This window comes from Desmodus rotundus, chromosome 6 (assembly GCF_022682495.2).
Source record: "Desmodus rotundus isolate HL8 chromosome 6, HLdesRot8A.1, whole genome shotgun sequence".
NCBI classification, from domain to species: Eukaryota; Metazoa; Chordata; class Mammalia; order Chiroptera; family Phyllostomidae; genus Desmodus; species Desmodus rotundus.
This window is the reverse complement of record NC_071392.1, coordinates 93,764,472-93,791,194: the sequence shown is the minus strand read 5'-3', so window position 1 is coordinate 93,791,194 and position 26,723 is coordinate 93,764,472. Positions and strand designations below refer to the sequence as shown.

General features: G+C 62.4%; 2 protein-coding genes across 3 annotated transcripts in view; both read left to right on the top strand.

Annotated features, from left to right (window-relative positions):
• Positions 1-23,054, top strand: part of PRPF6 (pre-mRNA processing factor 6) — a 34,336-nt gene extending 11,282 nt beyond the window's left edge. For both annotated transcript variants that reach the window (XM_024559399.3, XM_045194504.2), the window contains exons 9-22: positions 226-382; positions 1,120-1,282; positions 3,432-3,550; positions 4,335-4,553; positions 12,229-12,351; positions 15,320-15,441; positions 16,843-16,981; positions 17,978-18,097; positions 18,359-18,535; positions 18,908-19,041; positions 19,634-19,725; positions 20,420-20,534; positions 22,119-22,245; positions 22,774-23,054. In XM_024559399.3, the coding sequence (XP_024415167.2) occupies positions 226-382; positions 1,120-1,282; positions 3,432-3,550; positions 4,335-4,553; positions 12,229-12,351; positions 15,320-15,441; positions 16,843-16,981; positions 17,978-18,097; positions 18,359-18,535; positions 18,908-19,041; positions 19,634-19,725; positions 20,420-20,534; positions 22,119-22,245; positions 22,774-22,926 (1,960 nt within the window). In that variant the 3' untranslated portion in view covers positions 22,927-23,054. The remainder of the gene's footprint in view (positions 1-225; positions 383-1,119; positions 1,283-3,431; positions 3,551-4,334; positions 4,554-12,228; positions 12,352-15,319; positions 15,442-16,842; positions 16,982-17,977; positions 18,098-18,358; positions 18,536-18,907; positions 19,042-19,633; positions 19,726-20,419; positions 20,535-22,118; positions 22,246-22,773) is intronic.
• A 1,020-nt stretch (positions 23,055-24,074) lies between these two features.
• On the top strand, positions 24,075-26,723 carry C6H20orf204 (chromosome 6 C20orf204 homolog). Its single transcript, XM_024559467.3, has 4 exons — positions 24,075-24,444; positions 25,728-26,003; positions 26,084-26,236; positions 26,394-26,723. The coding sequence occupies exons 1-4, from the start codon at positions 24,442-24,444 to the stop codon at positions 26,532-26,534; spliced, it is 573 nt and encodes a 190-aa protein (XP_024415235.3). The 5' UTR covers positions 24,075-24,441; the 3' UTR covers positions 26,535-26,723.

Sequence of the window (26,723 nt, the reverse complement as noted above, 5' to 3'; positions counted from 1 at the left end):
TTTGGTTTCCACTTAAAACGCATCTGTCGCTGTTGGCTGTGGACATGCCGGTGCCCGAAGCCGGCTTGCACGGCCCACTGAACAGGCAGGGGGCGGTGCCCACCGGCCACAGTGCTGTCTCCTTAGGTCCAGCTCCCCAGGGGCATGTGTGCTGGTGCTGTGTGCCCCTCCCCGGGGTGTGGGCGCGGCGTGGCAGCCTGACCCTGTGCCTCCTCGCCCTTGCAGCGACATCAAGAAGGCACGCCTGCTCCTCAAGTCCGTCCGGGAGACGAACCCTCACCACCCACCTGCCTGGATCGCCTCCGCCCGCCTGGAGGAAGTCACTGGGAAGCTACAAGTCGCCCGGAACCTCATCATGAAGGGGACGGAGATGTGCCCCAAGGTAAGGTGCACAGTGGGGTCCCTGGGGAGCCTCCGTGCCATGTGGGACACCTGCTGGGGCAGACTGAGTTAGAGTGAGGCTGTCTGCCTGTCCATGTGGGAGCTGCAGGCAGAAGGACAGGCGAGGCTGAGGGTGTGAGCCTGGGGAGCGGGCTTCCTCCTGCCCATCCTCCACGCAGCGAAGGCCTGTCCACTCTCAGATTAACGGCAGGACAACCTTGACTGGGAAGAGCAAGAGTGGTCCATGCTGCCAGCCACCTCATGTGAACACTCTGCAGACCAAGGCTACTCTTCCACCGTTTTTTGGTGGTGCTGTGATTAGACCTTCTACGTGACTGTCCACCATGGTGCAGACTGGGTCCCCTGGCACAGAGATGCCCTCTGCATACTCACCCCGGGCTTGGACATAGGCGGGAGCCTCCCAGGCCAGTGTGTGGCCACCTGTTGCCTATCCCCTCCACATCTGGACCAGCTCCTTACTCTGCAGGCGCTGAGCTTCTCTTACCGGGGTGGCCTGCCCCCCCTCACCCCCCGCCAGATGTGCTACAGCCATAGTCTTGGCCTTGGTGACCCCAGGGGTCTGTGGTGCAGCTGAGTTTGAGGCCAGGCGACAGCCTCCTGTTGGTTGCAAAACTGGTGGAGAGGTCTGGGAGCCAGCCCCTGTGTCCCGAGGCTGCGTGTGCACCCGAGGGCTCCCAGCGGTGTGTGCCTGTACCAGGCGTCTCATCTGCCCCACAGAGTGAAGACGTCTGGCTGGAAGCAGCCCGGTTGCAGCCTGGGGACACAGCCAAGGCTGTGGTGGCCCAGGCTGTGCGCCACCTCCCACAGTCTGTCAGGATTTACATCCGGGCTGCGGAGCTGGAGACAGACATCCGCGCCAAGAAGCGGGTCCTTCGGAAAGGTGCGCCCCCCCACCCCGGGAACCTTCTGCACGCCCAGTGCCCTGCTCCAGCCTTGGGGGCAGTGGTCGCGGAGCAGGCGACATCTTCCAGGCCTTCTCTGCCCTCCCACTGCCTGACCCACCTGTAGCTGCGGCGTGACCTGTGGGCGCTGGATAGCAGCTCAGGCCCAGGCCATCCTCCTCTGCAGGCTCGGCCTCTGGGTTCGCTGGGGACATGCGTGGGGGTGAGGCAAGCTGGCACCATGCAGCCCTGTGGGTGTCGCTGGTCTCTGCCACCAGCCTCGAGCTGCGTGCCGGCAGGTGCTGTGTGGTTCAGAGTTGTTCTGAGTGGCCACGCTGGAGCTTTGCCTAGACGAGCCTGTCCCTGTCTTGGAGGAGTCCTGCAGGGCAGCGGGTGGCCGTGCCTTGCTCTTGCTGGGTGCCGTGAGCCTGGTGCAGCAGGGCCGCTGGGCGTCACCTTGGATGGTTTGCATGCTGGGAACTGAGTCCATCCGGGAGCCGTGGCCAGGGTACAGCTCCTGTGGGCCCTGTGCATGGCTCTCATCCTGGTGGAGTCGGTGAGCACTGCTCCTTCCGCCGTGCCTGCGACGGGCAGTGCCTTCGCTGGGTGTCCCGAGCAGGCACTGGTCAGGCTGATGGCAGCAGCCTGAGCCAGTGGCATCGAGGGCTGTTTTCAGCCAGTGTGTCTGGCTCTGGTGTCCGGGTGTGCGTGTGAGTGCCATCAGGCCTGCAGGTGTTGTCACGGGCTGTTTCTGGGTGGTGTCCGCCTGGCCCGTGGCCCTGACTGCGTGGGCGTTGTGCTCACGAGTGGTTTTTTGCCATGTCTGCCTTCTGGGTGCGACCCCGCCACCCATCAGGTGCTCAGAGCCAGGCCTTCCCACGGGGCCGGGAGCAGAAAGCCAGCGCCTGTTTCGGTTTATAGGAACCAACTCCTTGCTTCTCCTCAGCCAGGAAAATAGCTAACGACACACTGAGCTCTCAGCAATCAGCAGTGTTTACTTAGGGAAGGTCTGCTGCACTTCCCCTGCCACGGCTTGATGAATGACCCGCCATCAGAACCTGGGTGTGTGTCCAGCTGGCGTTAGGCGTGGAGGGCAGTGGGCACGGAGGAGAGCCTGCTGGGCCCGGGCCGTTTGGGTCCTCAAGGGCTCGGCCTCCTGGAGACACGAGTGTGGAGCCCCCCGCGAGCCTGGTCCTGGCCCCGCTCCCTCCTTGGAGGGGCTTCTGAATCAGCTTCTGTTTCCCGGTGCCTCCCTGTACTCTTGGGGAGCACCTGACGGCCCCCACTTGAAAAATCTGATTTTTGAAACCTGAGAGGACACCCTCAGTGGCCTGGGACACTGTGCCCCCCTTGGCCTTGGGTGTGTGAACCCTGCTGTGGCCACAGTCGGGTGCAGCAGACGTCCTTGTCCTCTGTTGGGAGACCTTCTGCTTCCGCGGCTAGTCTGAGACCTGAGGAGGCAGCATGACCTTGGGCATACGCTTGGCCTCTGAGCCCCAGTGTCCTCCTCTGTGTCCCCCTCGTGACCGCACTGGCGGGGCTGAGCCTTGTGCCCTGGGGTGGCAGTTGGCTGCTGCCTGGTGAGCGGCCCTGTGTTCCTCCCTGCATCCCTGTGTCCGTGCACTCACAGGAAGTGACCGATTCTCCCTCCCCCCTCCCAGAGCGGTCCCTCTCCCACAGCACAGGGCCCCGCTCCTGCTCCCGCTCCCGCTCCCAGGCGTTTCTCGTTCCGACTGCTCTTCCTGCCTGAGCCCCAGTGTCTGGTGGTGGCCCTGACACAGCCCCGTGTGAGCAGTGCCCAGCCCTCGGGCACTTGGCCAGGGTCGTCTGTGTCCTCCTGTGGTCTCTGTGTCCTCGCTCGCTCACGCCAGTACCAGCCCCCCAAGTAGTCACTGCCTTCCTGTGCCCGGGCCCCTTTGTCTGCTGACACTGCTGTCCAGGCGTGAGTGGGGGTGGAGCGGACGTGCTGCCCTCAGCCATCTGCTGTGTGCTGGGCCTGGGAGGACCCTGAGGAAGGGCCAGCCTGTCCTCCTGGCCTGTCACCAGGCGAGGCCATCTGACCCTGCTGGCTGCAGCATCCTCTGGGACCGGGGCGTCCTGCCTCCACTCCCCTTTGCCTGTGACCTGGTTTCTCGTGTGCCTTCCCAGCCCTGGAGCACGTGCCCAACTCGGTTCGCTTGTGGAAGGCGGCCGTGGAGCTGGAAGAGCCAGAAGACGCCAGAATCATGCTCAGCCGAGCTGTGGAGTGCTGCCCAACCAGTGTGGAGGTGAGTTCGGGGCCCGGGCTCAGCTGGGCCCTGAGCTCACATGGGCAGCGGGGAGAAGGCACAGGAGGCGGCCGGTCCCAGCTGCCGTGGCCAGCCATGCTGCCGACGGGGGCTCTGGGTTCTGTGCAGAGCCCTCCTTCCACCCTAGAGCCACTCAGGGTTTGCAGATGGGACCTGAGGAGGCAGTGTGGTAGAAACCGTTGCTGTATCTTCCCGCCAGCCCAGCGCGAGGCTGGCTCCTTGCCTCAGACCAGTCTCTTCAGTATTGAGCACTCAGGCCCCTGATGTGCAGCGGTTTTCAGTTTGGGTTCTGTGGCGTCCAGTCTGTCTACAGTTACTCTACGGGGTGCTGTGAAATCCTCCCGACGAAATCAGTCCTCGTTTATTCACATGAACACGGAGCCCATGCACACTTCCGTGATGCAGTGTTACCAAGTGGCCAGCTGGGGTATGAGCCCCCTGGGGGCCAGACCCGCGTGTCACCTTTAGCTTGTGACACAGCTGCATGTCCTGCTCACCTCCGTGCCAACCCCTAAAACGAGCTGGCACACAGGGCACGTCCTGTCCACCCAGCGTGCGGGGCGTGCAGCCGAGACGTGTGGCTTCTGCTAAGTGGAGTGTCACTCTGTGAGCCAGAAGCAGGGCCGGGCAGCTCGGAGGAGGTAAAAGTGCTGCGGTCCCGCTCAGGTGGCCCCAGAGCTCTCAGAGCCTTGGGGGTGCCCTGGGCCACCCAGCGGCTGCCGCCTGCCCTGTAGGTCTCAGTTCCCGCGCTCCCTCCACGCAGCTCTGGCTCGCCCTGGCAAGGCTGGAGACCTATGAAAATGCCCGCAAAGTACTGAACAAGGCCCGCGAGAACGTCCCCACGGACCGGCACATCTGGGTCACTGCGGCCAAGCTGGAGGAGGCCAATGGGAACACGCAGATGGTGGAGAAGATCATTGACCGGGCCATCACCTCGTTGCGGGCCAACGGCGTGGAGATCAACCGCGAGCAGTGGATCCAGGTAGGCCTCCGGCCGCACTCAGGTCTCGGCGACGGCTCCTCTCGCAGGACGGGGGCTGGGCGAGGCGGCCGGGGTCCCACACCAGCAGGGGCACAGGCACAGGCTTCTCTCAACACGATCACACCACAGCTTCTTGTCACAGCAGCACGGCCAGTGGGAGCTCAGTGCGGGGCCCGCGCCTTGAAGAGCGTGCGTGTGTGGGGTGGGCCCACGGTGCTGTGACACTGTGTGTGGAAGGGTCGCACCGAAGGGGGTGATGGCTGGCCAAAGGGCCCCTTTCACTCTTTTTTTTGGGGGGGGGGTTATATATTTATTGATTATGCTATTACAGTTGTCCCTTTTCCGCCCCTTCACTCAACTCCATCCTGCCCACCCCCTCCCTCCCACATTCCCCCCCTATAGTTCATGTCCATGGGTCATACTTATAAGTTCTTTGGCTTCTACATTTCCTACACTATTCTTACCCTCCCCCTGTCTATTTTCCACCTATCATCTATGCTACTTATTCTCTGTACCTTTCCCCCCTCTCTCCCCCTCCCAATCCCCTATTGATAACCCTCCATGTGATCTCCATTTCTGTGGTTCTGTTTCTGTTCTAGTTGTTTGCTTAGTTTGCTTTTGTTTTGGTTTTAGGTGTGGTTGTTTATAACTGTGAGTTTGCTGTCATTTTTACTGTTCATATTTTTATCTTCTTTTTCTTAGTAAGTCCCTTTAACATTTCATATAATGATGGCTTGGTGATGATGAACTCCTTGAACTTGACCTTATCTGAGAAGCACTTTATCTGCCCTTCCATTCTAAATGATGGCTTTGCTGGATACAGTAATCTTGGATATAGGTCCTTGCCTTTCATGACTTGGAATACTTTTTTCCAGCCCCTTCTTGCCTGTAAGATCTCTTTTGAGAAATCAGCTGACAGTCTTATGGGAACCCATTTGTAGGTAACTGTGTCCTTTTCTCTTGCTGCTTCTAAGATTCTCTCCTTATTTTTAATCTTGGGTAATGTAATTATGATGTGCCTTGGTGTGTTTCTCCTTGGATCCAGCTTCTTTGGGACTCTCTGAGCTTCCTGGACTTCCTGGAAGTCTATTTCCTTTGCCAGATCGGGGAAGTTCTCCTTGATTATTTGTTCAAATAAGTTTTCAATTTTTTGTTCTTCCTCTTCTCCTACTGGCACCCCTATAATTCGGATGTTGGAACGTTTCAAGATGTCCTGGGGGTTCCTAAGCCTCTCCATTTTTCCGAATTCTTGTTTCTTCATTCTTTTCTGGTTGGATGTTTCTTTCTTCCTTCAGGTCCACACCATTGATTTGAGTCCCAGTTTCCTTCCCATCACTCTTGGTTCCCTGTACATTTTCCTTTGTTTCTCTTAGCATAGGCTTCATTTTTTCATCTACTTTTCGAACAAATTCAACCAATGCTGTAAGCATCTTGATAACCAGTGCTTTGAACTGTGCATCTGATGGGTTGGCTATCTCTTCCTCGCTTAGTTGTATTTTTTCTGGAGCTTTGAAGTGTTCTGTCATTTGGGCCATTTTTTTTTTGTCCTGGGGTGTCTGTTACCTAAAGGGGCGGAGCCTTAGGTGTTCCCCAGGGCGGGGTAACGCTGGTTGCTGCCTTGACGCAGTACGTGTGGGAGGGGCTGAGAGGGAGCAATGGCGCCCACTCCCCTCTCCACCGGATTTCAGTCTTTCACTCCGATACCCACAATCAAACTGGGCCCCTCTGGTGCTGGTTCCCGAGTGGGTGGGCTTGTGCACGCCCCAGGCCCCTGTGGGTCTCTCCAACCACCTCTCCTGTGAGGTTGGGAGTCTCTCCTGCTGCCGCCCCAACCCCCACGGGCGTTTTCAGTCAGAGGTTTGAGGCTTTATTTCCCGGTGCAGGAGCCTTGGGTTATGCGGTCTGCTTTGTTCCCCGCCATTCGTCCTGGTTTATCTGTGCACGAATGTGGGGCTGCAGGGTCTGCTAGTGGTTGGACTGCCTGCCCCGTTCGTCCCACACTCCGCCAGTCTCGGTCCCGCCACGGCCACGCGAGTCCTCCCTGCCCCGGTGCCCATCTCTGCCCCTCCTACCGGTCTGGATGTATGTTTCTTTTTTATCTCCTTGGTGTCAGACTTCCTTGCCGTTCGATTTTCTGTCAGTTCTGGTTGTACGAGGAGGTGCAGTGTGTCCACCTACACCACTATCTTGGTTCTCCCCCCTTTCACTCTTGTGGTTTGGTAACTCTCGCTGACATGTTTTGACCCCACCTCCAGGCCGATGCCCTCCAGCTCCCTGTCCCCGGGCAAGCTCTCTGGGCAGCGGGGGGTCTCCCGGGGCCAGCAGGCATCCATTGCCCAGGGATGGCCTCTTCTCACATCCTCATCCACAGCAGTGAGGACAGCCAGCTGCGGGCCACTCACACCACCTGCCCTGCTGCTGCTGCTGCTCCTAGGGGGCCACACCTGCGAACCCCCGCCCCCTCCCCCCACCCTGCTGCAGTGGACACCTCCTCCTGCCCAGGGCGCGGTTAGGCCATGGGGCCCCTTCTCTGTTTCATGTGAGGCCTCACACGTCTGTACGGTCTGACCGTCCAGCCTGCACCCGTGTTTCCTCAGTGTCCCTCTTCCCGCCTTGTGTGGGTCTGGCTCCTGGCTCCTCTTCCGTTGGTCCGCCCGACCTTGTGTGTCTCCCACCGCGCCAGCCTGCGGTGGGGAGCCCTTCGGCGTCCCAGTGTTTGCCGAGTGTTCATTCCACCTTGGTTTTTGGGAGGTGTTTTTCCTGGTAGAGAATTCTGGGTCGACCTTCTTTTTTCCAGCATTTTAACCATCCTGCTCGCACACGTTACTTCTGGGAAGAAACCTGTTATCACTCGTATTCCTGTACGAAGTGTGGTATTTCTTTGTAAAAATTCCTTTTAATTAAAAAATAAGGTCTTTTTTCTAGATGTAAAAAACTTTCAGCTACTTTTAAGGCTTCCGTCTGCATCATGGGTTTGAGCAGTCTGTGATGCCCCTCGGTGCGGTTTTCTTCGTGAGACTTGTGTGGGGGCTCCTTCAGCCCCTTGGGCCTGCGGGTCCTCGGTCCTGTCAGGCCTGCATCCCTGCATCTTGGTGACGCCAGCTGCCTGTCTCCCTCCAGGCGCCTTCCGGCTCGCGACGCTGTCCTGCCGCTCACCACGGGCTGTTCTCTGTTGAAACCGTTTCTTCTGCTTCGATTTTAACGCTGGGTTAGGCTGTAACTGGCGCTCCTCGGAACGGACTCACGTATAGTGTACGGTCAGTGGTTTCTAGCGCTTGCAGATGGGGTTGAATCGAGAGGCTCCCCATCGCCCAAAAGTGAGCCTGTGCCCCCCAGCCAGTGCTGCTGCCCTCGTCCCCGGGCACTTGCTTTGCTGCTTCCTGCTCGTTGTCTGTCTCCTGCTCGCTCCGCCTGACTGCAGGGCCACACAGCCCGTCAGCCTGTGAGCGGCTTTCGGGTGACGGGACGTTGTCAAGGTTTCTCCGTGTGTAGCGTGGATGCGTTGAAACCCTTTGTCCATGGTGACGTCGGGGGTTTGCTTTGGTTTTGGCCGGACTGCCTGATCTGCTCATGACGGTGCTGTGTTGAGTGCAGGGTGTTTTGTTCGCGCCCCCGCTGGAAGCCCCCCGTGTGCTGCCCGAGTGCAGTCCGTTCACACCCGGGGGCAGACATGTCCTCAGTTCTGACAGAGTCCAGCGTGTCTGGCTTTTCCTTTCGTTGCTCGTGCTTCCGGAGTCGCGGCTGAGACTCCTTCTCTCACCCCTGGTTGTGACGGTGGGCTCCTGTGTTTTCCAGGGGATTTGTTCCAGGCTCACATGCCAGTCTGTTTCCACGGCATCAGTTTCAGGTGTGTGAGGTCGGGGTCGTGTCTTCCTTTTCCGCGTGGATGTCTGTAGTTGCAGCCCCTGTGTGTCCCTGGCGAGTGGTCTCGGCACCGTCGTGGAGAGCTGTGGGCCATGCACGAGGGTTCCTGGCTGGGCGCGCTCCATGTCACTGGCTGGCATGGCTGTCCCCACCAGCACCGCGCGGTCCCCATTCCCGTGAGCTGCGGAGTCGGGGTGTGTGCCCCTCCTTGTCCTCCGTGTCAGCTGTGTTGCATGGTTTTTGCCGTGTTTTAGGGTCAACTTGTCAGTTTCTGCAAAAAAGCCACCTGGGGTTTCAGAGTGATGGCACGGAGCCGTCCGGCCAGCGCGGGGACTGTGCCCCCGATGGGCTGTCCGCTGGCCCCGGTCTTCACGCACTTCTTTGCAGCCTGTCTTTGTGCTGGTCCCATGGTTCGTTCTTGGGTTGCCGACGGTAGAAATGAGGGCGGTTGTTGGATGTCGAGCCCAGACGCTGTGGCCCTGCCGGAATTGTCTACTGGAGTGAAGTGGTTTTAGCGGGTTCTTGAGGACTTTCTGAACATCGGATCGTGGCGCCTGCAAACACCGTGTGACATCCTCCTGTCCGAGGCTGTGGGAGTCCCTCTTCTCCCTCCCGCTGCTCTGCAGCCTCGTCTTGGGGTCACCGCTGTCCTCTAGTGTGTGACTGGCTGTTTACCTCATCGAGGGTGTTTTTCCTTGCAGATCTGTGCTCCTCGCTCCCAGGAATGAAACTGGAGCCTTTTTAAGATTTCTGTCATGTCTGGTGTCTGCTTAACACTGGGCCGAGCAGAGCGCAGTGACCCCTGGCTCCGGTGGCCTCGTCCGCTCACCTTGGGCCTGTGTCCACTCGGGGCTGACTGGGGTGGCTCTCTCCCCCGACTGTAAGCTGGATTTTCCTGTGTCTGTCCTGTCTGGGACTGAAATTTGTTGCCCGGTTCTGTGCACTTCCCCTCGTTCAGTGCTGGGCACCTCTGTGCTCCCGTGAAGGCTCAGGCTTCCATGCAGAGCAGCCGCATACTTCCCCCAGTCAGGCTCCTGGGTTTGGTGGGTTTGGACCCAAGCAGTAATCAGCTTGGGGCAGCTGAGGCCAAGTCCCCTGTGGGGGTGGGACCTCCCTGTGTCCCTCCAGCGCCCGATGGCTTTTGGGGGTTTCCAGCCTGGCTGGTGGCGCAGGCCCCGCTCCCGCCCACGGGAGCCCTGCTGGGAGCCGGTCCTCACACGTGCTCTCCGCGGGCTCTTCCCGGGCTGGTGTGCCGGCCCGCCCTCGGCAAAGGCTCACAGACACCCCGTGCGGAACAGGTGTCGGGTCCTCTCTCTCCCGCTTGGCCTGTGTTCTCTGTCCTGGCTCTTCCAGGCTCTCGGACCTGTGCCTCCTCTAGCCCCTCCCAGACCCCCTCCCTGCTCTGCGGTCTGGAAACTCCCTGCTGTGGCTGGGCGGACGTGACCCGGGACTGCCCGTGTCTCAGTCCTTGCCCTTCACGCCCATGCCCACTGTCCATTGTGTTGGCAAGCATGGCCGTGTGGGTGTAGTCTGGGGTGGGCTCTTTCAGGGGGGAGGGTCTCAGCCAGCAGGGGCCGCACTTCCCCTGGTCCTCAGGGCTTTCTGGCAGCTGCCTGCACCCCACAAGTTGCTGTGCCGAGCAGTATAAGGAGGGGCCCGCATCCCCTGGAGGGGCCCTTGTGTGCAGCTCCCACTCCCAGCCTCTCTAGGGCTGTGCACAGCAAGCCCCTCATTCCGCCAGCCCATGTCCCCTCTTGTCAGGAAGGCGGTTGCAGGGGGTGGTGGCAGGTCCCCCATCCCCTTGGGGCTCCCAGCCCGCCCCCTGCAGACCCTTTGCCAGGGCTCTGCCAGCGTGCGGGCAAACGCAGCATGAGCTGGGACTGGACTCACCTTATACTTTCCTTGAACTTCGTTTTTTGCCACCACGGGCTTACAGGGGTGCGCAGTGCAGAGGGCCTGATGCCCAACCAGGCTCACATCAGCCCTGCCAGGTGGGCGCCCGTGTTTCCTGTGGTGCCCTGCAAAGAGCATTGCGCGTTTTGGGCCTTTTGCTTCCTGAGCAGGTCACCATTTATTGAGCCCCTGCTGTGTGCCAACTGCGAAGCGGCAGGGAGCCCTCGCCTGCACGCTCCCGTGCACGGGCCCAAAGACCTTCCCCAGCCGGCACAGGCCCTGCCATCCACGCTGCAGCCGCTCCCCGTGAGCCCCCTTGCCCGGCAGTGTCTGCCTCCTGTGCTGGTTCCCTGCTCCCCCGCATCCCGAGTGACTTGGTGGTTTGGCCCAGAGCCCCTGTGGCTCGCCTTTTTGGTGCCCTCAACTCCCCTGTTGCTAAGAACTGTTGCCAGCCTGGCCAGGTAGCTCAGCTGGTTAGAGTGTCCGCTGCTATGCCAAGGTTGCGGGTTCGATCCCCCTTCAGGGCACATAAAAGAAGCAACCAACGAATGTATGAATAAGTGGAATAAGAAACCAATGTCTCCCTCTCCCTCTCTCAAACCCATAAACTAAAAAAAAACTTAACGTGAAAGTAATTGGAACTTACATTTTTTTTAACAAAAATGCTGCTTACATGCCAGGAACCCCACACGTGGATGGTGCTCTGGCGCCCCCTGCCCTGTGTGCCCGAGCGCGGCAGCACCACGTCCAGATGCGGCCAGCGTGTGTCTCTGGTTTGCCCTTGGGCTTCCTCACCTCGCGAGCCATCACCGGCTCCTTCCTCTCGGACCTGCGCCCAGAGCGGTGCGGTCTGCACTTCCGTGCCCAGTGCGGGCACTGCAGTGCCCTCAGCAGACCCCGCCAAGGCGCTCTTCCAACGATCACGTGACTTGCCCTGTCTCTGCCCTGGCACGGGGTGCTGGGTACGGCCGCTGCACTGCGGGGGCCCAGGGGCTGAGGGTCCCAGCTGGGTCTCCGCCCCACCCATCTGCCACCACACTCCTTTGCTCCTCGCTGGTGTTGTTGCTGCACCTCCACCACCCTCTCCCGTGGGCTTTGCGCTGGGCTCTGCTCTCTCGGGGGTGCTTCTCTGACACTTGCAGGGTCCGAGGGGCTCCGGTGAGGCTGCTGAGCTCGGCTCTCGTCCCGGTCCCTCGCTGGTGGAGACAGCGGGCGGCTCCAACCTCTTTCTGTGGCAAACAGGGCTGCCAGAGTGTCTGCTGCCTGTGCTGTTCTGCATGGTGTGAATGCGCCTGGAAGGTGATTCCTTAAGGTAGAATCGCTCCATTTGCATTTTCAGAGAGAATGGAAACTGCCATCTGAGAGGCGGACACACGTGCCCTTCGGCCGTGTGCCCGCACCGTGTCCCCGCCTTTGTCGCACGAGTGCGTTGCCGGTATGTGGATAGAACCGAGTGGCTTAGAGTTCCTGTGGAGAGCTGTGTGTTGTGTGTCTGTGGCCCCTGTTGCATCTGCACGAGTGTCTGTGCCTCCCACTGCCTTCTCTCCGCTGCCCCGAGTCAGTCCCGTGCGCTCCTGCTGGGCGCCCCCTCCCCCGGGTCTCTCTCTGGGCTCCCTGCCCCTCGCAGGCCTGTTTGGTTAGACTGTTTCTTCCAGACCAACAGACACAAGGGTGTGTCAGCTTGTCTTTCTCTCTAGCCCCTTAGGAGGTTTATTTAGTGTCAGAGCCTCTTACAGCCACTGAAGTGCCTGCTGTAGCGCATGGTGCTCCAGCCAGGGTGGGGGGTGGCGCCCCCAGGAGCAAGGCAGACCCTGCAGAACCGTCGGGGCCACGCCACATGCAGGACCGGGGCTGGCGGCCCACCGCCCAGGCATCCGAAGCTCTGCCCTGTACATTCCGCTCTGTGTCCCTCTTATAGGACGCCGAGGAGTGTGACAAGGCCGGGAGTGTGGCCACCTGCCAGGCGGTCATGCGCGCCGTGATCGGCATCGGGATCGAGGAGGAGGACCGGAAGCACACCTGGATGGAAGACGCGGACAGCGTGAGTCCGCCTGATGGAGGCCGGGGTGGGAACCTCTGTGGTCTACTGGTTTTCAGAAGTGGCTGCCTTCGCGAGGAACAGTTTTCCACCCACGCTCGTGTGCAGGGCTGCCTTCCAGCGCCTGCGACCGCGGAGCTCCGGGCGCGTGGGGCTCTTCGCTGGGCCTACCCCAGGGCTCATTGCAGAGTGCACACTGGGAGCCTTTGCTCACAGGGCTTTTGGCTGCTTTGAGACTATTTCCTTAGAATAGGGTTCCGGAAAAGAGATCGGGGGGCCAGAGTCGATAAACACACGCGAAGTACTTTACACCTCGCGTGCACCCCTTGTCTATTAGCTTTTTATTCTGAAATAAGTTTAGTCTTACAGAAAAGTAGCAAAACTGGTAAGAATTCTCCCATGCCTTTTGCCCAGACCCCACCAAACCCGCCCGTTTTGCCATGCTGCGTCGTTCATTGTCTGCGTGAGCCGCACACACGGCCTCACCCCTTGTCGTCTGGGTGGCTGGCGAGTGAGTTGTCGCTGCCGTGGCCCTTCATGCATGGACGTTTCCGCGCGTGCTCCCTCAGAGGAGGACACTCGCTGTCACAGACTTGGCACGGCCGTCCGGAGCAGGAGCCAGTGCTGAGACGGGGCTGCTGCGCAGCGCGCAGGCTGTGCTCACGCCTCACCTGCTGGCGCGGCTGCGTTCTGTCCGGTAGCTGCCGGGGTGCCCTCAGGTCCCCACAACCTCGATGGCCTGCAGGAGCGCTCTGGCTTGTCGCCCCTGTCCAGGGTCTGGCGGCTTTGAGGTGTCCAGGCAAGTGATTGTGCAGAGCCCCTAGGTTCCGCCTCCCCCGTGTCTCCTGCTCAGGGGAGGCTCTTTGTCTGTGTGGGTCGGGTCTCCCCGGTGGGCCGTGGGGGGACGTCTGCGCCCCTCGACTCTGACCCGCTCGGGTGGCATCTGCCAGGTTCTCTCTCCTCTTTGTGTCCTTAGCCCGTGTTTTCTGGGGAGACACTTGGGGACTGCAAATGTCTCTTTCCGCAGCAAACCGACCCTCTGGCATGTGGGCCCTTTAACAGTGCTCTCGGCCTGTGCCGTTTGTCCTGTGGTTTCTGCCAAGTGGAGGTTTTCTAAACGTCGCGCCTTCTGCATCTGATTAGAGCTTGTTAGTAGGAGTCTCAGTAATGAAGAGCGTCCCTCTCTCCCTCGTCCACGTGAGTGTCTACTCCTGCACATTGGGAGGGCACTAGGGACCCTGTGGCCGTCATCTGTGTGGGCCCAGGCAGCTGTCGTCCCAAGCTCTGCGTGCACCGTGGCCCCCAGCACCAGTGCAGGCGGGTGCCCCCGGCTGCCGGGCTGGCCTGCCAACAGCCCTGTGCTCACTCAGCACGCTGGGTTCATGCAGGGCAGCAAGACACAGGCCAGCGTGCACCGTAACCCCCAGCACCAGTGCAGGCAGTGCCCCCGGCTGCCGGGCTGGCCTGCTGACAGCCCTGTGCTCACTCAGCACGCTGGGTTCATGCAGGGCAGCAAGACACAGGCCAGCTGTGCCGAGTGTTCAAAAGCTCTTTATCATGACTGTTTTCTTTTTTACGTTTGTGTTTATTTATTTTTAGAGAGATAGGAAGGGAGGGAGAGAAACATCAGTGTGTGGTTGCCTCTTGCACATCCCCACTGGGCACTGGCCTGCAATCCAGGCCTGTGCCCTGACTGGGAATCGAACCAGAGACTCCTTGGTTCGCAGGCCAGCACTCAATCCACTGAGCCCCACCAGCCAGGGCTCATCCTGAGTGTTTACAGCATGCAGAAGTGTGAAGAATAATTTAGCGACTATGCACACGGTCCTTGCATCGGAAGAACATCTCCAGCCATGCAGAAGACCTGGGCCTGGTGCCCCTGTTCACTCTGTGTGCGGTTACACACGATGTGTGTTCGCTCTCCCACCGCTTCTCACAGAGTGTGGGCTGTCTGGGGGTGTCCCCCTGCGGTTAGCACAGGGGAAGAAGGGGTCCACGGCCATGTCCCGTGTCCCCGTTTCTGTCGTCTGCCACACATGCTGGGCAAGACTGTCTTTCAAGGGGCTTGTGACCCTAAACTGAAGACACATGGAATGTGTGCCTTGTGCTGTATCCCCCTGGCAGGCCCGGCCTGGGCAAGTTGTCACTTGAGCCTGTGGGGCCACGGAGCCTGGCAGCCTTTGTGACCAGCCCACGGGGCCTTGGGCAGCAGGCACAGACACAGTGCAGGCCAGTGTGCCCGGGGCTGATTCTCAGCCGGGGCCTCCTTCCCATCTCCACACCTTGGTGAGAACGTGCCCGCGATGGGGCCCTTCCCTGTGGTGGTCGACACTGGTGAGGCCCCCAGAGTGAGGGGGGCCCCAGTCTGAACAAGGAGGTCTTAACCGTGTTGCTGCTCTTTCTGCTCCTCCCCCATTTGCATACTGGTGGTCTTTCAGCACCAGGAGGCTTGCTAGTGGGCTTCCCAGAGGAGGCAGCCATTGATGCAGAAAGTGACCTCAGGTGGCTCAGGTCCCCCTTGCAAAGCCTGCCATCTAGTTAACCTCAAGACAGGAGCCCCTCCTTGGCCCGAGAGGACATAGTGTGTGCCGGCACTGGGCTGTGTGCTGAGCACCAGCTTCATCCTGCGTGAGGCTCAGTGTCCCAGAGTCTCACCACAGGTGGCCCTGCCAGTTGGGGTGACCCCGCCGAGTGAGGGGAGCACACCTAGGGAAGACGGAGTGTGCGTGGTCATCTGCTTTGAGTAGATGGGTTTGCGCCGAGTATGACTTAGGGTTGAATAAGTGCCACACTGCTTTTGGAAAGGGACCCCTGTGTATGCCATGTGGCCCCCGTGTTCTCCCTGCCCCCACCCTCGGGGCTTCCCTCCTGCACGTGCACGGCTCTGAGCAAAGGGTGTCCTGGGGGAGGGTGCGACTCCGCTGCTCTGATGCCAGAGCTGAGCCCTGCCCTCATGCCCTCTCTTTTCCAGTGTGTGGCCCACAACGCTCTGGAGTGTGCACGCGCCATCTATGCCTACGCCCTGCAGGTGTTCCCCAGCAAGAAGAGTGTGTGGCTGCGAGCTGCGTACTTCGAGAAGAACCATGGCACCAGGTGCGAGGGGGCCTGGTGGCCAGTGTGCTGACGGGACCTCCAGCTGCAGGCTGTGCAGAGCTCCCACTGGTGGGCGAGGGGCTTGCCACAGGAGCTGTCCCCGTGGCTCCTTGGGCGATAGGGACATCGCTGTCCCGTAGTTGAGAGACTGAGGCTCCATGGGCCCCTCTGCCAAAGCGAAGCACCTGTGGCCCCAGAGCCCGCGGGGTTCTGGGGTGCCCGCACCCGGAGCCCGTGTTACGCTGGCTCTGGCCCCGGCAGTGTGGCGGCCTCTGAGCCCTGGCGCACATGGTTTTCATTTAGGCGGCTCTGGCTTTGGGTCAGGGTTCGCTTTTTGCTCTGAGGGGGTCCTTGACAATTTTCTCTAATTGTGCTATTTAATTGAAAAAGCCTTTTTGGTCTGCCTTCTTGGCTGCAAGTGCTGATTAGATTAGGTGTTGCAATTCCTGGCGGTGAGCGGGCTCCCCAGCCACTGGGCTCACATCCGCGCGCACCCTCTGCGCTGTCCCCGTGCTGGGTGCGGCAGGGCATCGCCGATTCTGCCAGGACTGCAGCTGGGAGCCTGAGCCCTGTTCTCGTCTTCCGTGGCGCCGTCCACCTCAGGCCGCACAGGGTGTCCTCGTGCCCCGCCCCCTCCTCATTCCTGCCAGCTGGTCTGCGTTTGCAGTCAACTCCTTGGGCTGTGTCGAAACAGCTGTGCTGGCCTGCCCTGCACCACTACCCCTTCGGACGGCCTGTTCAGGGAAGAGCCTGGCCTCCCGGCTGTGGCCTCGGACCAGCAGCCTCCCCCCCACCCCCACTCTGGCACCTGTCCTGTCTGGCTGCATCTCAGGGTGATGAGGGGTCTCGGTCCCGGTGTCGAGTGCTGCCAGGCTGCCCTGCACACATCTCACTTCATCTCACTGCTCGGGTTTGAAGGGGCACCTGTGCCAGGTGGTGTGGAAGAGGGGCGGTGGGCTTCGCACCTGGTAGCAGGCTGGCAGGCTTCTTGCTCAGTAGTGACCTAAAATAACTTTCTTCCAATGAGACAGTTTCTTGGATGCCAGAGGGTAGACCGAGGCCATAATCCTTATCGGCGGGTCTGCAGCCAAAGATGAAAAGGCCTCCCGTCACCCAGGCCATGGTGCTGCCCCTCCCTGCAGGGCGCCCGGCTGTAAAAGGGGCTCCTGGGAAGCTCCTCCCTGGGGCTCCACTCCCCACACAATATGCTGCTTTGTCGTGCTCTCTGCAGTGGTTGACACTAGAGCCTGCGTGGAGAGAGGAGGTCTCCCCACACTCTCCGTGTCGTAAACCTGGTGAATCATTCACAGGGCTGGACTTTGGAGCTGTGGCTGTCCTGGTAGCCCTGCGCTGTGGCTGCGGGGCCCTGGGCGCCCTGGTGATGGCGGCCCTGTCTTGCAGGGAGTCCCTGGAGGCGCTGTTGCAGAGGGCCGTGGCCCACTGCCCCAAGGCTGAGGTACTGTGGCTCATGGGCGCCAAGTCCAAGTGGCTGGCGGGCGACGTGCCTGCTGCGAGGAGCATCCTGGCTCTGGCCTTCCAGGTGGGTGTGGCCAGCGGTGCTGCGAGGAGCGCCTGCCTCTGGAGGGGGCGTGGTCAGGATGCACAGGCTCAGGCAGCTGGGGCCCCTTGGGCCTGAGACCCAGGACAGTAGCCCAGCTGGCCAACGCCTCTCGGGGTCCCTGCCACTCAGCATGGCCACAGGCCCAACACCCCAGCACACAGAGCTCAGGGCCGGCGGGCAGTGCTCCCCAGGGGGTAGGAGCAAGTGCAGGGACAGCGGCTCTGATGTGGAGCGAGTTTGCCTCGTCCTGGGGAGGGGGGGCCGGGGTCTGAGCACAGGGTGCCCTGGGGCCACACGTGGGCAGCACAACACCCAGACAGCACGGCGGGTGGCCTGTCTCTGCCATCACGTGTGGCGCTGACGCAGCACTGCAGGGTGGGTGTGGCTAGCAGCGCACAGCCCCCTCCCTGTGAGCTGCGGAGGGCACCGCAAGGCTGGTCTGTGGCCCAGGCTGGCACGGCCGCCCGTCATTCCGGAGTAAATCCTTGAGGGGCCGCACGTGGATGGCGCTGTGCGCACGGGGTGGCCGATGTGCTCTCCAGAGGCTGCTAGGACGCCGTCCACGTGCACGCTGCCCTGTGGGCGGCTTGTGGCCGAGTCCTGACCCTTGGGGAGTTCTCTCCGCACCATCTGCAATTCCCTGGGCACCCTTCTGGGCAGCCCACGTGGACACACTGTGGTGGCCGGTTCCCCATCACCAGACCGGGTGTGGCGGATCCCAGGGGTAGGACACAAGTGACCCACTCTGGCTTTGAGAGACCACCTAGGCTCAGGGGCCCCAGAAAGACGGTCCCACGGCTGTGGCTACCTCCTGAGTGCTGTCGGGGCTGCCCACCTGCGCAGTGGGACAGCCTGAGACCGCACTCCTGGGCCGGACCCTGCTGGGTGGACTGGCCTGCGCTGGGGAGGCTGGCACACTCCTGGGAGGGCTGCTGTTCCTCTGGGCCCCCTGACCCTGCCGTGTCTGCCGCCCAGGCCAACCCCAACAGCGAGGAGATCTGGCTGGCGGCCGTGAAGCTGGAGTCGGAGAACAACGAGTACGAGCGGGCACGGCGGCTGCTGGCCAAGGCGCGGAGCAGCGCCCCCACAGCCCGGGTGAGCAGGGCGCGTGGCCAGGTCCTGTGGTGTTGGTGGGGGGGGGTTTCCTAAGGGACCTGATGCGCCTGGCTCCTTTGTTCAGACTCCACTTAAAAACGGGCTCGTGATGTGTGTCCCGCCTGGTCCCTCAGCTGTGGGACGGCTGACAAGGCTGGCAAAGTGCAGCAGGACAAACAGCACGGAAGGGGACCTGCTGCGTGACTGTAGGTGTGTGCCATGGAGGTGCTGCCTGGCCATCTGACACGCGCCCTCCTGCAGGTGTTCATGAAGTCTGTGAAGCTGGAGTGGGTGCTGGGCAACATTGAGGCTGCCCAGGAGCTGTGTGAGGAGGCCCTGAGGCACTATGAGGACTTCCCCAAGCTGTGGATGATGAAGGGGCAGATTGAGGAGCAGGCGGAGCTGACAGACAAGGCACGGGAGGCCTATAGCCAGGGGGTAAGCGCTGCATGCCCCGGGCCCGCCGGGCCTCTGCGCCCTCACTCCGAGCAGTGCTTTTCCTCTGGACCCTCCTGACCGTTTCCGACCCCTGAGCCCTGGGGTCCCTTAGGCCTCACAGCTCCAGGGTCCCAGCCGCTGTGTGCACCACACAGCTGTGCGTGTGAACACGCCCTGTGCACACGTGTGCAGAGAAACACAGATGCGCCTGTTGTGCACATGCGGAGTTCAGCTGGGCCGTGCCGGGGGTGGTCTCCATGGCCCCGGGCAGCCCCGCTCTGCTGGGCAGAAGAGCAGCCACGGCTCTCTCGGTCCTCTGGGACACCAGCCCACGCCCTCCCTCTCTTGCTTGTCTGTCCCTTTTGGCCACAGTTGAAGAAATGCCCTCACTCCACTCCCCTGTGGCTTTTGCTGTCCCGGCTGGAGGAGAAGATCGGGCAGCTGACGCGAGCCCGGGCCATTTTGGAGAAGTCTCGCCTGAAGAACCCGAAGAACCCCGCCCTGTGGTGAGTCGACCCAGCGCACACTCCGGGCATGCCCACCCACAGTGGCTCGGGCCGCTCTCTGCGCGGCGCTTCCAGCTCAGGCTCTGTGGGAAGGGTGGCAGGAGCCACGGTCTCCTGGTGGGAGGGTCCCGCCCGGGCACTCAGGTGGGCCTGTTGTGGGCAGTTCGGCGTGGCTCTGAGAGGTGGTGTCCAGGGATCCCAGAGCTGTGAGGGGGGTCGGGGAGCAGCTCTGGGGGGGGGTGACGTCAGGGCATGATCTGGAGGGGCGAATAGGAGTTCGTGGGGTGCAGACGGCGCATTGCCCACAGGAAACTGCACACGGAGATGCCACGCGGGGCTGCGCGTGTCAGGGCTGGGGTGCACAGCGGGAAGCACGGGAAACGCCACGGTGCTGTGTGCCAGCAGCCCCTCACGCCGGTCTGTTGTCCTGCCGTCCTCGCTGCAGCAGCGAGCGAGGTCGGCATCTGGGTCCCCCTGTGGCCGCAACCGAGGGCCCACGGCGGGCAGCGCTGGTGTCCCCCTGCTGTGCGAGGTGGGACAGCTGTCTGTCGGCAGACAGGTCCCGACCTCCCTCTTGGGCCTCTGTCCTCAGGTTGGAGTCTGTGAGGCTGGAGCACCGTGCAGGGCTGAAGAACATCGCCAACACACTGATGGCCAAGGCGCTGCAGGAGTGCCCCAGCTCTGGTGAGGGCAGCCGGGCTGCAACATGTCACTTGTGTGGGCTGCCCAGCGGGGGGCGCGATCCCCTGTCTCCCGGCTCCACTCCCTGCTCCGGAGCGCCGCCCCCTCCCTCTTTCCTTTGCTGTAGCTGTTTCTCCACGAGTCTGTGAGTGATGCCCATGTGGTGTGAACAGGCGGGGAGTAAAAAGGGCGTGAAAATCCCCCGCAAGCCCACTGGTCGGCAGTCGCGCCTCTGAGCTTTCTCGTGAAGGCACGAGGTCTGTGTAGTTTTGTGCCTTTCTTTGAAGCTGAAAACTTTGTGAGAGTTTCCCATTGTCGTTGGATGCTCCAGGGTGTAAGTCTCAGGGGCTTCAGAAAACCCTAAACGTGGGAGGGGCACACTCACCGGTTGCTCTGGTTTAAGCTGATGTGTCTGCACTGGCGCTGTCAGTCCCTCCATTGCGATAAATTCTCAGCTGTGAGGTCACCGAGTTGGTGGCAGTGAAGCCTGTTGTCACCACCCGGTCATCTCTAGAGAACTGTCCCATCTCTGCCCTCGGGGCTGCGAGGTCCCGGGCGGGCAGCGGGACGAGGGGGCACGTGTGGCCTCTGTGGGTCTCCTCTAGGCTGGACACCCCTCGGGCAGTCACGTGTGGACGGACGCACGTCTGAGCCGAGGCCTGGGTCTGAGGGTGGCGTCTCCGTGTCTGAACTCCAGGTGTGCTGTGGTCTGAAGCCATCTTCCTGGAGGCCCGGCCCCAGAGGAAGACCAAGAGCGTGGATGCTCTGAAGAAGTGTGAGCACGACCCCCACGTGCTGCTGGCCGTGGCCAAGTGAGTGGGGGTCCCAGTGGGGCCTCTTTCCGTGGTCCTTGGCCGCTGAGCTCTGTGATGAGGCTCTTCGGCTCTGGTCTGAGGCCACGGGGATGTGGGCCGTCTGGGTCCCTCTGTCCTGGGTCCTCTTTCAGCCACTGTGTCACTGGCACGCACCCTGGGTCTCCAGACACAGGCAGACGTGCCCACGTTGGCCCACGCAGAAACTAATTCATGAGCAAGGCTCGTTGGGCTAAAAAGAGCTGTAAGCACAAAAACAGCTTTCACAGTGTTGGGCGAGAAACCAGACTCCCCTGGAGGGGGGCCTGGGGTTCCGAGATGCATGTTGGAGGCCACCCCTTTCGGGCCGCGTGGTCTTGAGGACAAGAGGAGGTCAGCCAGTGACCTCACAGCGTGAGCTTGGGTGTTGGGTGCCAGGGCAGGAGCTCGGGCTTTGGGGAGATTGAGGCTGTGGCCTTCGAGTAGAGGTCATTGAGAGCTGACGACCCCTCCTTCTTGGGGGAGGACTTCCGACAGGAGTGGCTGCGGGGGTGGGGAGGGCTCCCAGGCTGCTGCTCTGGACTCTTACCTAGGGGAGGAGGCAGGTGTGGCCCAGGAGCTCCCTCGGGCGGCCGCAGCCTGATAGCACCCAGGACACAAGGCCCAGCGGCCTTGGCCCCCCCTTCCTTAGGTCCTGCCAACACCCCCTCTCCACAGCTCTAGGGGCGAGGGCTTCCCATAGGCCCCTGAGGCCCCCCTTGGCCAGTGGGGGCTCCCTCCCTCCTGCCCTGTGCTTCTGCCTCCCCTGTGACTTGATAGAGCAGCCATAAAACCTTGTAAAAGGCTTTGCTAAGGTAAACAAGTCACTCCTGGAAGTTCCCAGGCTGGTGTCCTGTGCACCTGTTATCTGGGTTTGTGCTCTTTAAGTCACAGTTTATCTAACGCCTAGCAATTAAGAATGCCACACGGCTTAAAAAACGATCAAGCTATCAGAGTGTGAAATGAGCCCGTCCAGTAACAGCCCAGCCGGCCAGCTGCCTGGAGTGCGGGGTGCTGCCCTCCCGCTAGGAGCCTCTGGTGGAGAGGGAGGCGGGCCGGGTGCAAGGTGGGAGCACATCCTCCCCGTGCAGTCCTCACAGCTATGTGGAGGCTCCCGGGGGCCCTGGTCTGCTCTCAGATGGTCCTGCATGGCCTGGTGTTGGGCGTCCCTCTGCTGCGGCCCAGGTGCCTGCGCGGCCCTGGCGGGGCAGCAGCAGGCTGCCGCTCTGTTCCTGCCCTGGCCAGAGCCTCAGTGTGGGTTCTGTCAGCTTTGCTCCCACCCCTGTGTCTCACCCAGAGGGACTGGAGGCTGTGCGGGGTCTGTGGCTCTCGCTCTGCGTGCAGGTTTTTAAGAAAGAGACAGTCTGGTCAGACCCTGGAAGACCAGGGCTCTGGGTTACCACCCGCCCTGGTGTCCAGGCGACCGGGCCCTTACTCAGCCTCCAGCGAGAGCCACCGGGCTTGAGGGGAGAACAGAGCTGGGGCGCCACGGTGGGCCTTGAGGCTCGCGCTGCACCCCATGTGGGGCAGCCGCTCACTCAGGGTCCCCGCCTGCTGCTCCTGCAGGCTGTTCTGGAGTGAGCGGAAGATCACCAAGGCCAGGGAGTGGTTTCACCGCACCGTGAAGATCGACTCGGACCTGGGGGACGCCTGGGCGCTCTTCTACAAGTTTGAGCTGCAGCACGGCACGGAGGTCCGCACCCCCGCGGGGAGGCCTGGGGGCTGGACAGGGGGTGGCGGGGACAGAGGCACTCTGCCAAGGGTTTCTGCTTCCTCGGCTGGTGTCTGATGACAGGTCTGCGGCCTCTCAGCCTGAGATGCAGGTGCAGGGCCGAGTCCAGTGGCCTGTTAGCACCTCCTCGTGCATTGGCTGGCCCGGGCGGGGCTTGTGGGGTTTTGAGGGTTGTCTTCCTGGGCTGGGGCCCAGCATGGCTTCCTGGGAAGCCTGGTCCTTGGCAGAGCTGGGCTCACAGGGTGGGGTGGCCAGGCTGTCTTGGGGTCCCCACAAGAAGTACACACTGGACTTCCTGTGAGGCGTGGGCTGTGGGGCGTGGCTCTGCTGCGCACCAGGGAGGTCGGCAGCCCAGGGGGGTGCCGTGGGGGTGGCTCCCAGGAGGAGGGACTTGCCCCCTGCCCAAGGCCCAGGCTGGGGCCGCACAGTGGGGCAGGCGGGAGGAAGGGCCTGGGAGGAGCCCTGTCTCAAGAGCCCATGGCCCCCCAGGAGCAGCGGGAGGAGGTGCGGAGGCGCTGCGAGAATGCCGAGCCGCGGCACGGGGAGCTGTGGTGCGCCGTGTCCAAGGATATTGCCAACTGGCAGAAGAAGATCGGGGAGGTGCTTGTGCTGGTGGCCGCCCACATCAAGAACACCTTCTGACCGCGTGGCCCTGCGGGAGGGGGCGGGGACACAGGTGGCCCACGGCCTGTGGTGAGGGGGGCCTGGGAGGGGTCCAAGCTGCCCACCCTGCTCTGCTCTGTGATTAAAGCTTTTCTAGGTACCCTGCAGGGCTGGCACCCGGCTGGTTTTCTCTGGTTTTCCACGGCTCTGTGTGCGAGGAGGCCTCACAGAGGGAGTGGGGCCCTGTGAGGTTTCGGGAGAAGGTGGTGGGAAGTACAGGTGCTCCAGTGACTCGTCTGTCCCCTCTGGTGGCGCCAGGCCGCAGGGTGACTCCTCTGAGTCTGAGTGCAAGCAGCAGCCCGGGCCTCTGCCCCCCGAAGCCGGAGCACAGCCGGGCCCTCGGCTGGGTTCGGAGGGAGGTCCCTCACATTCGCGGGTGGGCTTGGTTTGGCTGCTTCGGAATTCGTTTTCCCAAAGGGCTCGCGACTGTCCTCGTCTGTGACTGAGACAGGGATTCAGTCCGGGGGTATGTGGCAGGTGTGTGGGCGAGGGACCCCCAGGCTGCTCCCGTGGCTCCTCTGGGGGAGGCCTGAGCTCCGGGAGCCTGAGCGCCCGAGGCCAGTCTCTGCACCACGTGGAAGCCAAGGCCCAGCAATGGGCAGTGACGGGCTGTGGTTGGCCTTCTGTGCCCTAAGGGGGGCGCTGCTGATCTGGGCACCTCCTCTGGCTCTGATGGCAGCTGAGGCCTTCTGCGGGGCCCTTGGAAAGTTCCGGAGCTTCAGGATGATCCATCCACTGTGAAGGTCTGGGGTGGTGTCTGCCTCGGGGATGAGGTGCTTCAGTTTGTCCCCCGCTGACGTTTCTTTGCCTCCACTTCAGGGCAAGGGGTTCTGGAGGGAGGGCTGCGCCTGTTCTGCGGGCAGGGCGGGGCTGCGGCTGAGCTCCCGGCCAGCGGGAAGTCCCACACCCGGGACCTGCTGAGGCAGGACCCCCGGAAGTTGGAGCAGGGGCTGGGCTGGGGTGGTGGGGGTAGTTAAGTCTCACCTGGCTGTGGCCAGGTTCTGGGGGGAGACAGCACCCCTCCTGGAGGAAGGCCCTGGTGGAGGGGTGTTGGCAGGCCCTTTTTCCTTGGCTCCCCTCCCCCACCTGGCTGTACGGTCCTCTGCCCACGGGCTCCCCACCCCCTCCCAGACGGCACATGGCACATGTCCCGGGCCGGTGGCTCAGTCCCGACCCACTGGATGGAAGGCCCAGCCAGCTGCCTGGGTCCAGGGTCAGGTTAGTTGAAGAAGCGATTGGATAGGGGTGGAGAGAGGGAGGGGGCAGGCTGGGATCAGGGGCCTCCCTCCTTGCTCCCGCCTTCACTGGAGGAGCCAACTTCAAAAGCCTCATCCGACTGCTGCCAGCTGTCCACTGCAGCCTGTGGAGGGAAGCCCTTGCTGGCGTTGGGTGGGCTTGCAGCCGGACCTGAGAGAGCCGCCGCACCTGAGGACCCCAGGGCCATGGTGGAGGCCCAGTGACAGGAGTGAGGGTGGGCCTGACCCTGAGAGGCCCATGGTGAGCAGCTTCAGGCCCCGGGGGCCAGGGGTGGGAGGCAGCTCAGCCGGAAAGGGCTGCTCGGCCCGCAGTGCCCCATTGGCCAGTGGCTGGTGGGAAATCCCCTGGGGTTCGGTCCCCAGGCCTGGCCCTGGGTGCTCTGGCCCTGGGTGCTGAGCCTGGCCTTCCCGGCAGTGTTGGGAGCAGAGAGTCTGCTGGGCCACCCTGTGGCTGGGGCTGCCCTGTGTTTGGGGGAGGGGGAGACAGACAGGCTTTCTGAGGGCCCCTGGGCAACCGACCTGCCCACCTGGACATCCCTCTGGTACCAACTGGCTCTCGTCCCTGCGTCCTCTGACTTGCAGTAGGCAGAGGCGCGACCCTGGGGGGCCATCATGGCCACATGTTCGGGAGTTGAGAGGCTCTGTGAAGAATAGCCTCTGCTCTTCCGGTGGCCGGGGCCCCACACCAGAGCCCTGCAGAGTCCTGGGCCCGGGCGCCAGCTGAGTGCTGCTCTGCAGGCCCCTCCGCCAGGGCCGGGAAGCCGAGTCGAGTCCTGGTCTCGCTCAGTTCACATGATTGATTTCCAGCCGCTGTCAGACTCCATCAGGGGGCCGTGGGTGGGTTTGGGGACTGGGAGCCTGGAGACCAGCCTTTGTTTCTCCCTGATGTTTGGGCTTCAGGGGGTGGGCTTCTACCCCTGAGAGCTGGTCCCCTGCGTTCTGGTGGATGGGGGAGGCCTTTACCAGAATGTCTGGGGGCCTAGTGTGGCCCCTCCCCTCACCTTTGGGGGTTTCCCCAAGCCTTCCCCTTCCAAAGGGGTGTGGCCTTGAGCTCTGAGCCCTCAACCCTGTCCTGGTGGGGTTGGTGTGCAGGGGACTCCGCTTCCCAGCACAGAGCTGGCTGCAGGTGGGGGCACTTCTGTCCAGGGCTCCTGGGGGGGAGGGTGGGCACCCGGAGTGCAGAGGTCCTCCTGGCTGGCGTGAGGGGCAACCTACTCCCCACCAGGCCTAGGCCAGCCTTGCCCTCCACCGTCACCCCCCTGCAGGACCCTCACCCCATCTCGCTGGGCTCTGCTGGGTGCCCTGGGTGTGGGCCCCTCTGTCTCACACAGCAGGCACGTGTCCTGCCCGACCTGCACCCGATCCTCTGGGATGTCACGGGCGTCTGCATGGCACTCCAGCTCAGAGTCCCCAGCTGGTGGGGCTGGGGGAGGGAGGGGGGTGAAGCTGATGGTCTGTGAGGCCGCTAGAAGGGGCCCCTCCCCGTGGACCTGGGTGCCCTGCCCTGACCTGGAGGCCTTCCAGGTGCCCCCTAAGCCCGTGCTCGGGGCACTCCTGCTGGCGCTGCTGGGACTGGCGTCTTCCCCTGTGCAGCTGCACACCTGCAGTGTCCCTGACGTGCTGCGCCACTACCGGGCGGTCATCTTCAAGGACCTGCAGGCCGCCGTGCGGCAGGTTGGGCCGGGGGCCACCGGGAGTGGGCTGGGCTCCAGGCATCTCCACTTCATTCTGAAAAACCAGACCGGAGCCACGGCTGCCCGACGGCGGGGTCGGCCGGGACCCTTCTGTGGCGCTCAGAAGGTACGAGGGGACACCCAACCTGCGCCCTGCGGCGTCCGCCTTGGGCTTTGCGCCCAACCCCGTGCCTCCCTCTCTCTTAGGAGCACAGTATTCTCGCGTCCATCGCCTCCCTGGCCCAGACCCTGCGCAGTGCCGCGGCTGGGGGCCGCCGCGGGGCCTTGGAGAAAGCCGCCTGGACTGTGGCCCTCCGCACCGAGGCTGTGATGAGGAGCCACTGCAGGACTCTGCGCCAGGTGTGCCTCCCATCTGGAGTGTGTGCGGGGCCATATTTGGGCCCTCTCCACCCATGGTGTCGGGGTTTACATCAAGTCCACTGGCCAGGCCACGATGCCCTTTCCCAGGGGCGGGGGGCTGGGACGGGCGCACTCGCTGACCAACCATTCCTGACAGCGGAGCCGGTGGCCCCAAACTCGTTGGGAGCAGCAGCGTCGCGGCAGCCAGAGGCGGCTCCTCCTGCGAGTCCTGGACGCCATCGCCACCTGCTGGGAGAAGCTCTTCGCGCTGCGAGCCTGGTCCCTCACAGGCTCCTAGCTGGCGCCGCGCTGGGCCTGGGAAGGAGCCTCGTGCACTGGTGGCGACCGAGGGCTCCCCCTATTGACCACTGGGTTCCGCTTGTCCGAGTCTCATCCTGGCCCAGGGTGGCTCAAGGAACCCAGACTTTGGAGACGTGAGCCCTGCCTGGACCACGCACGCGCGAGGCCTCAATAAACAGCTGGTGCT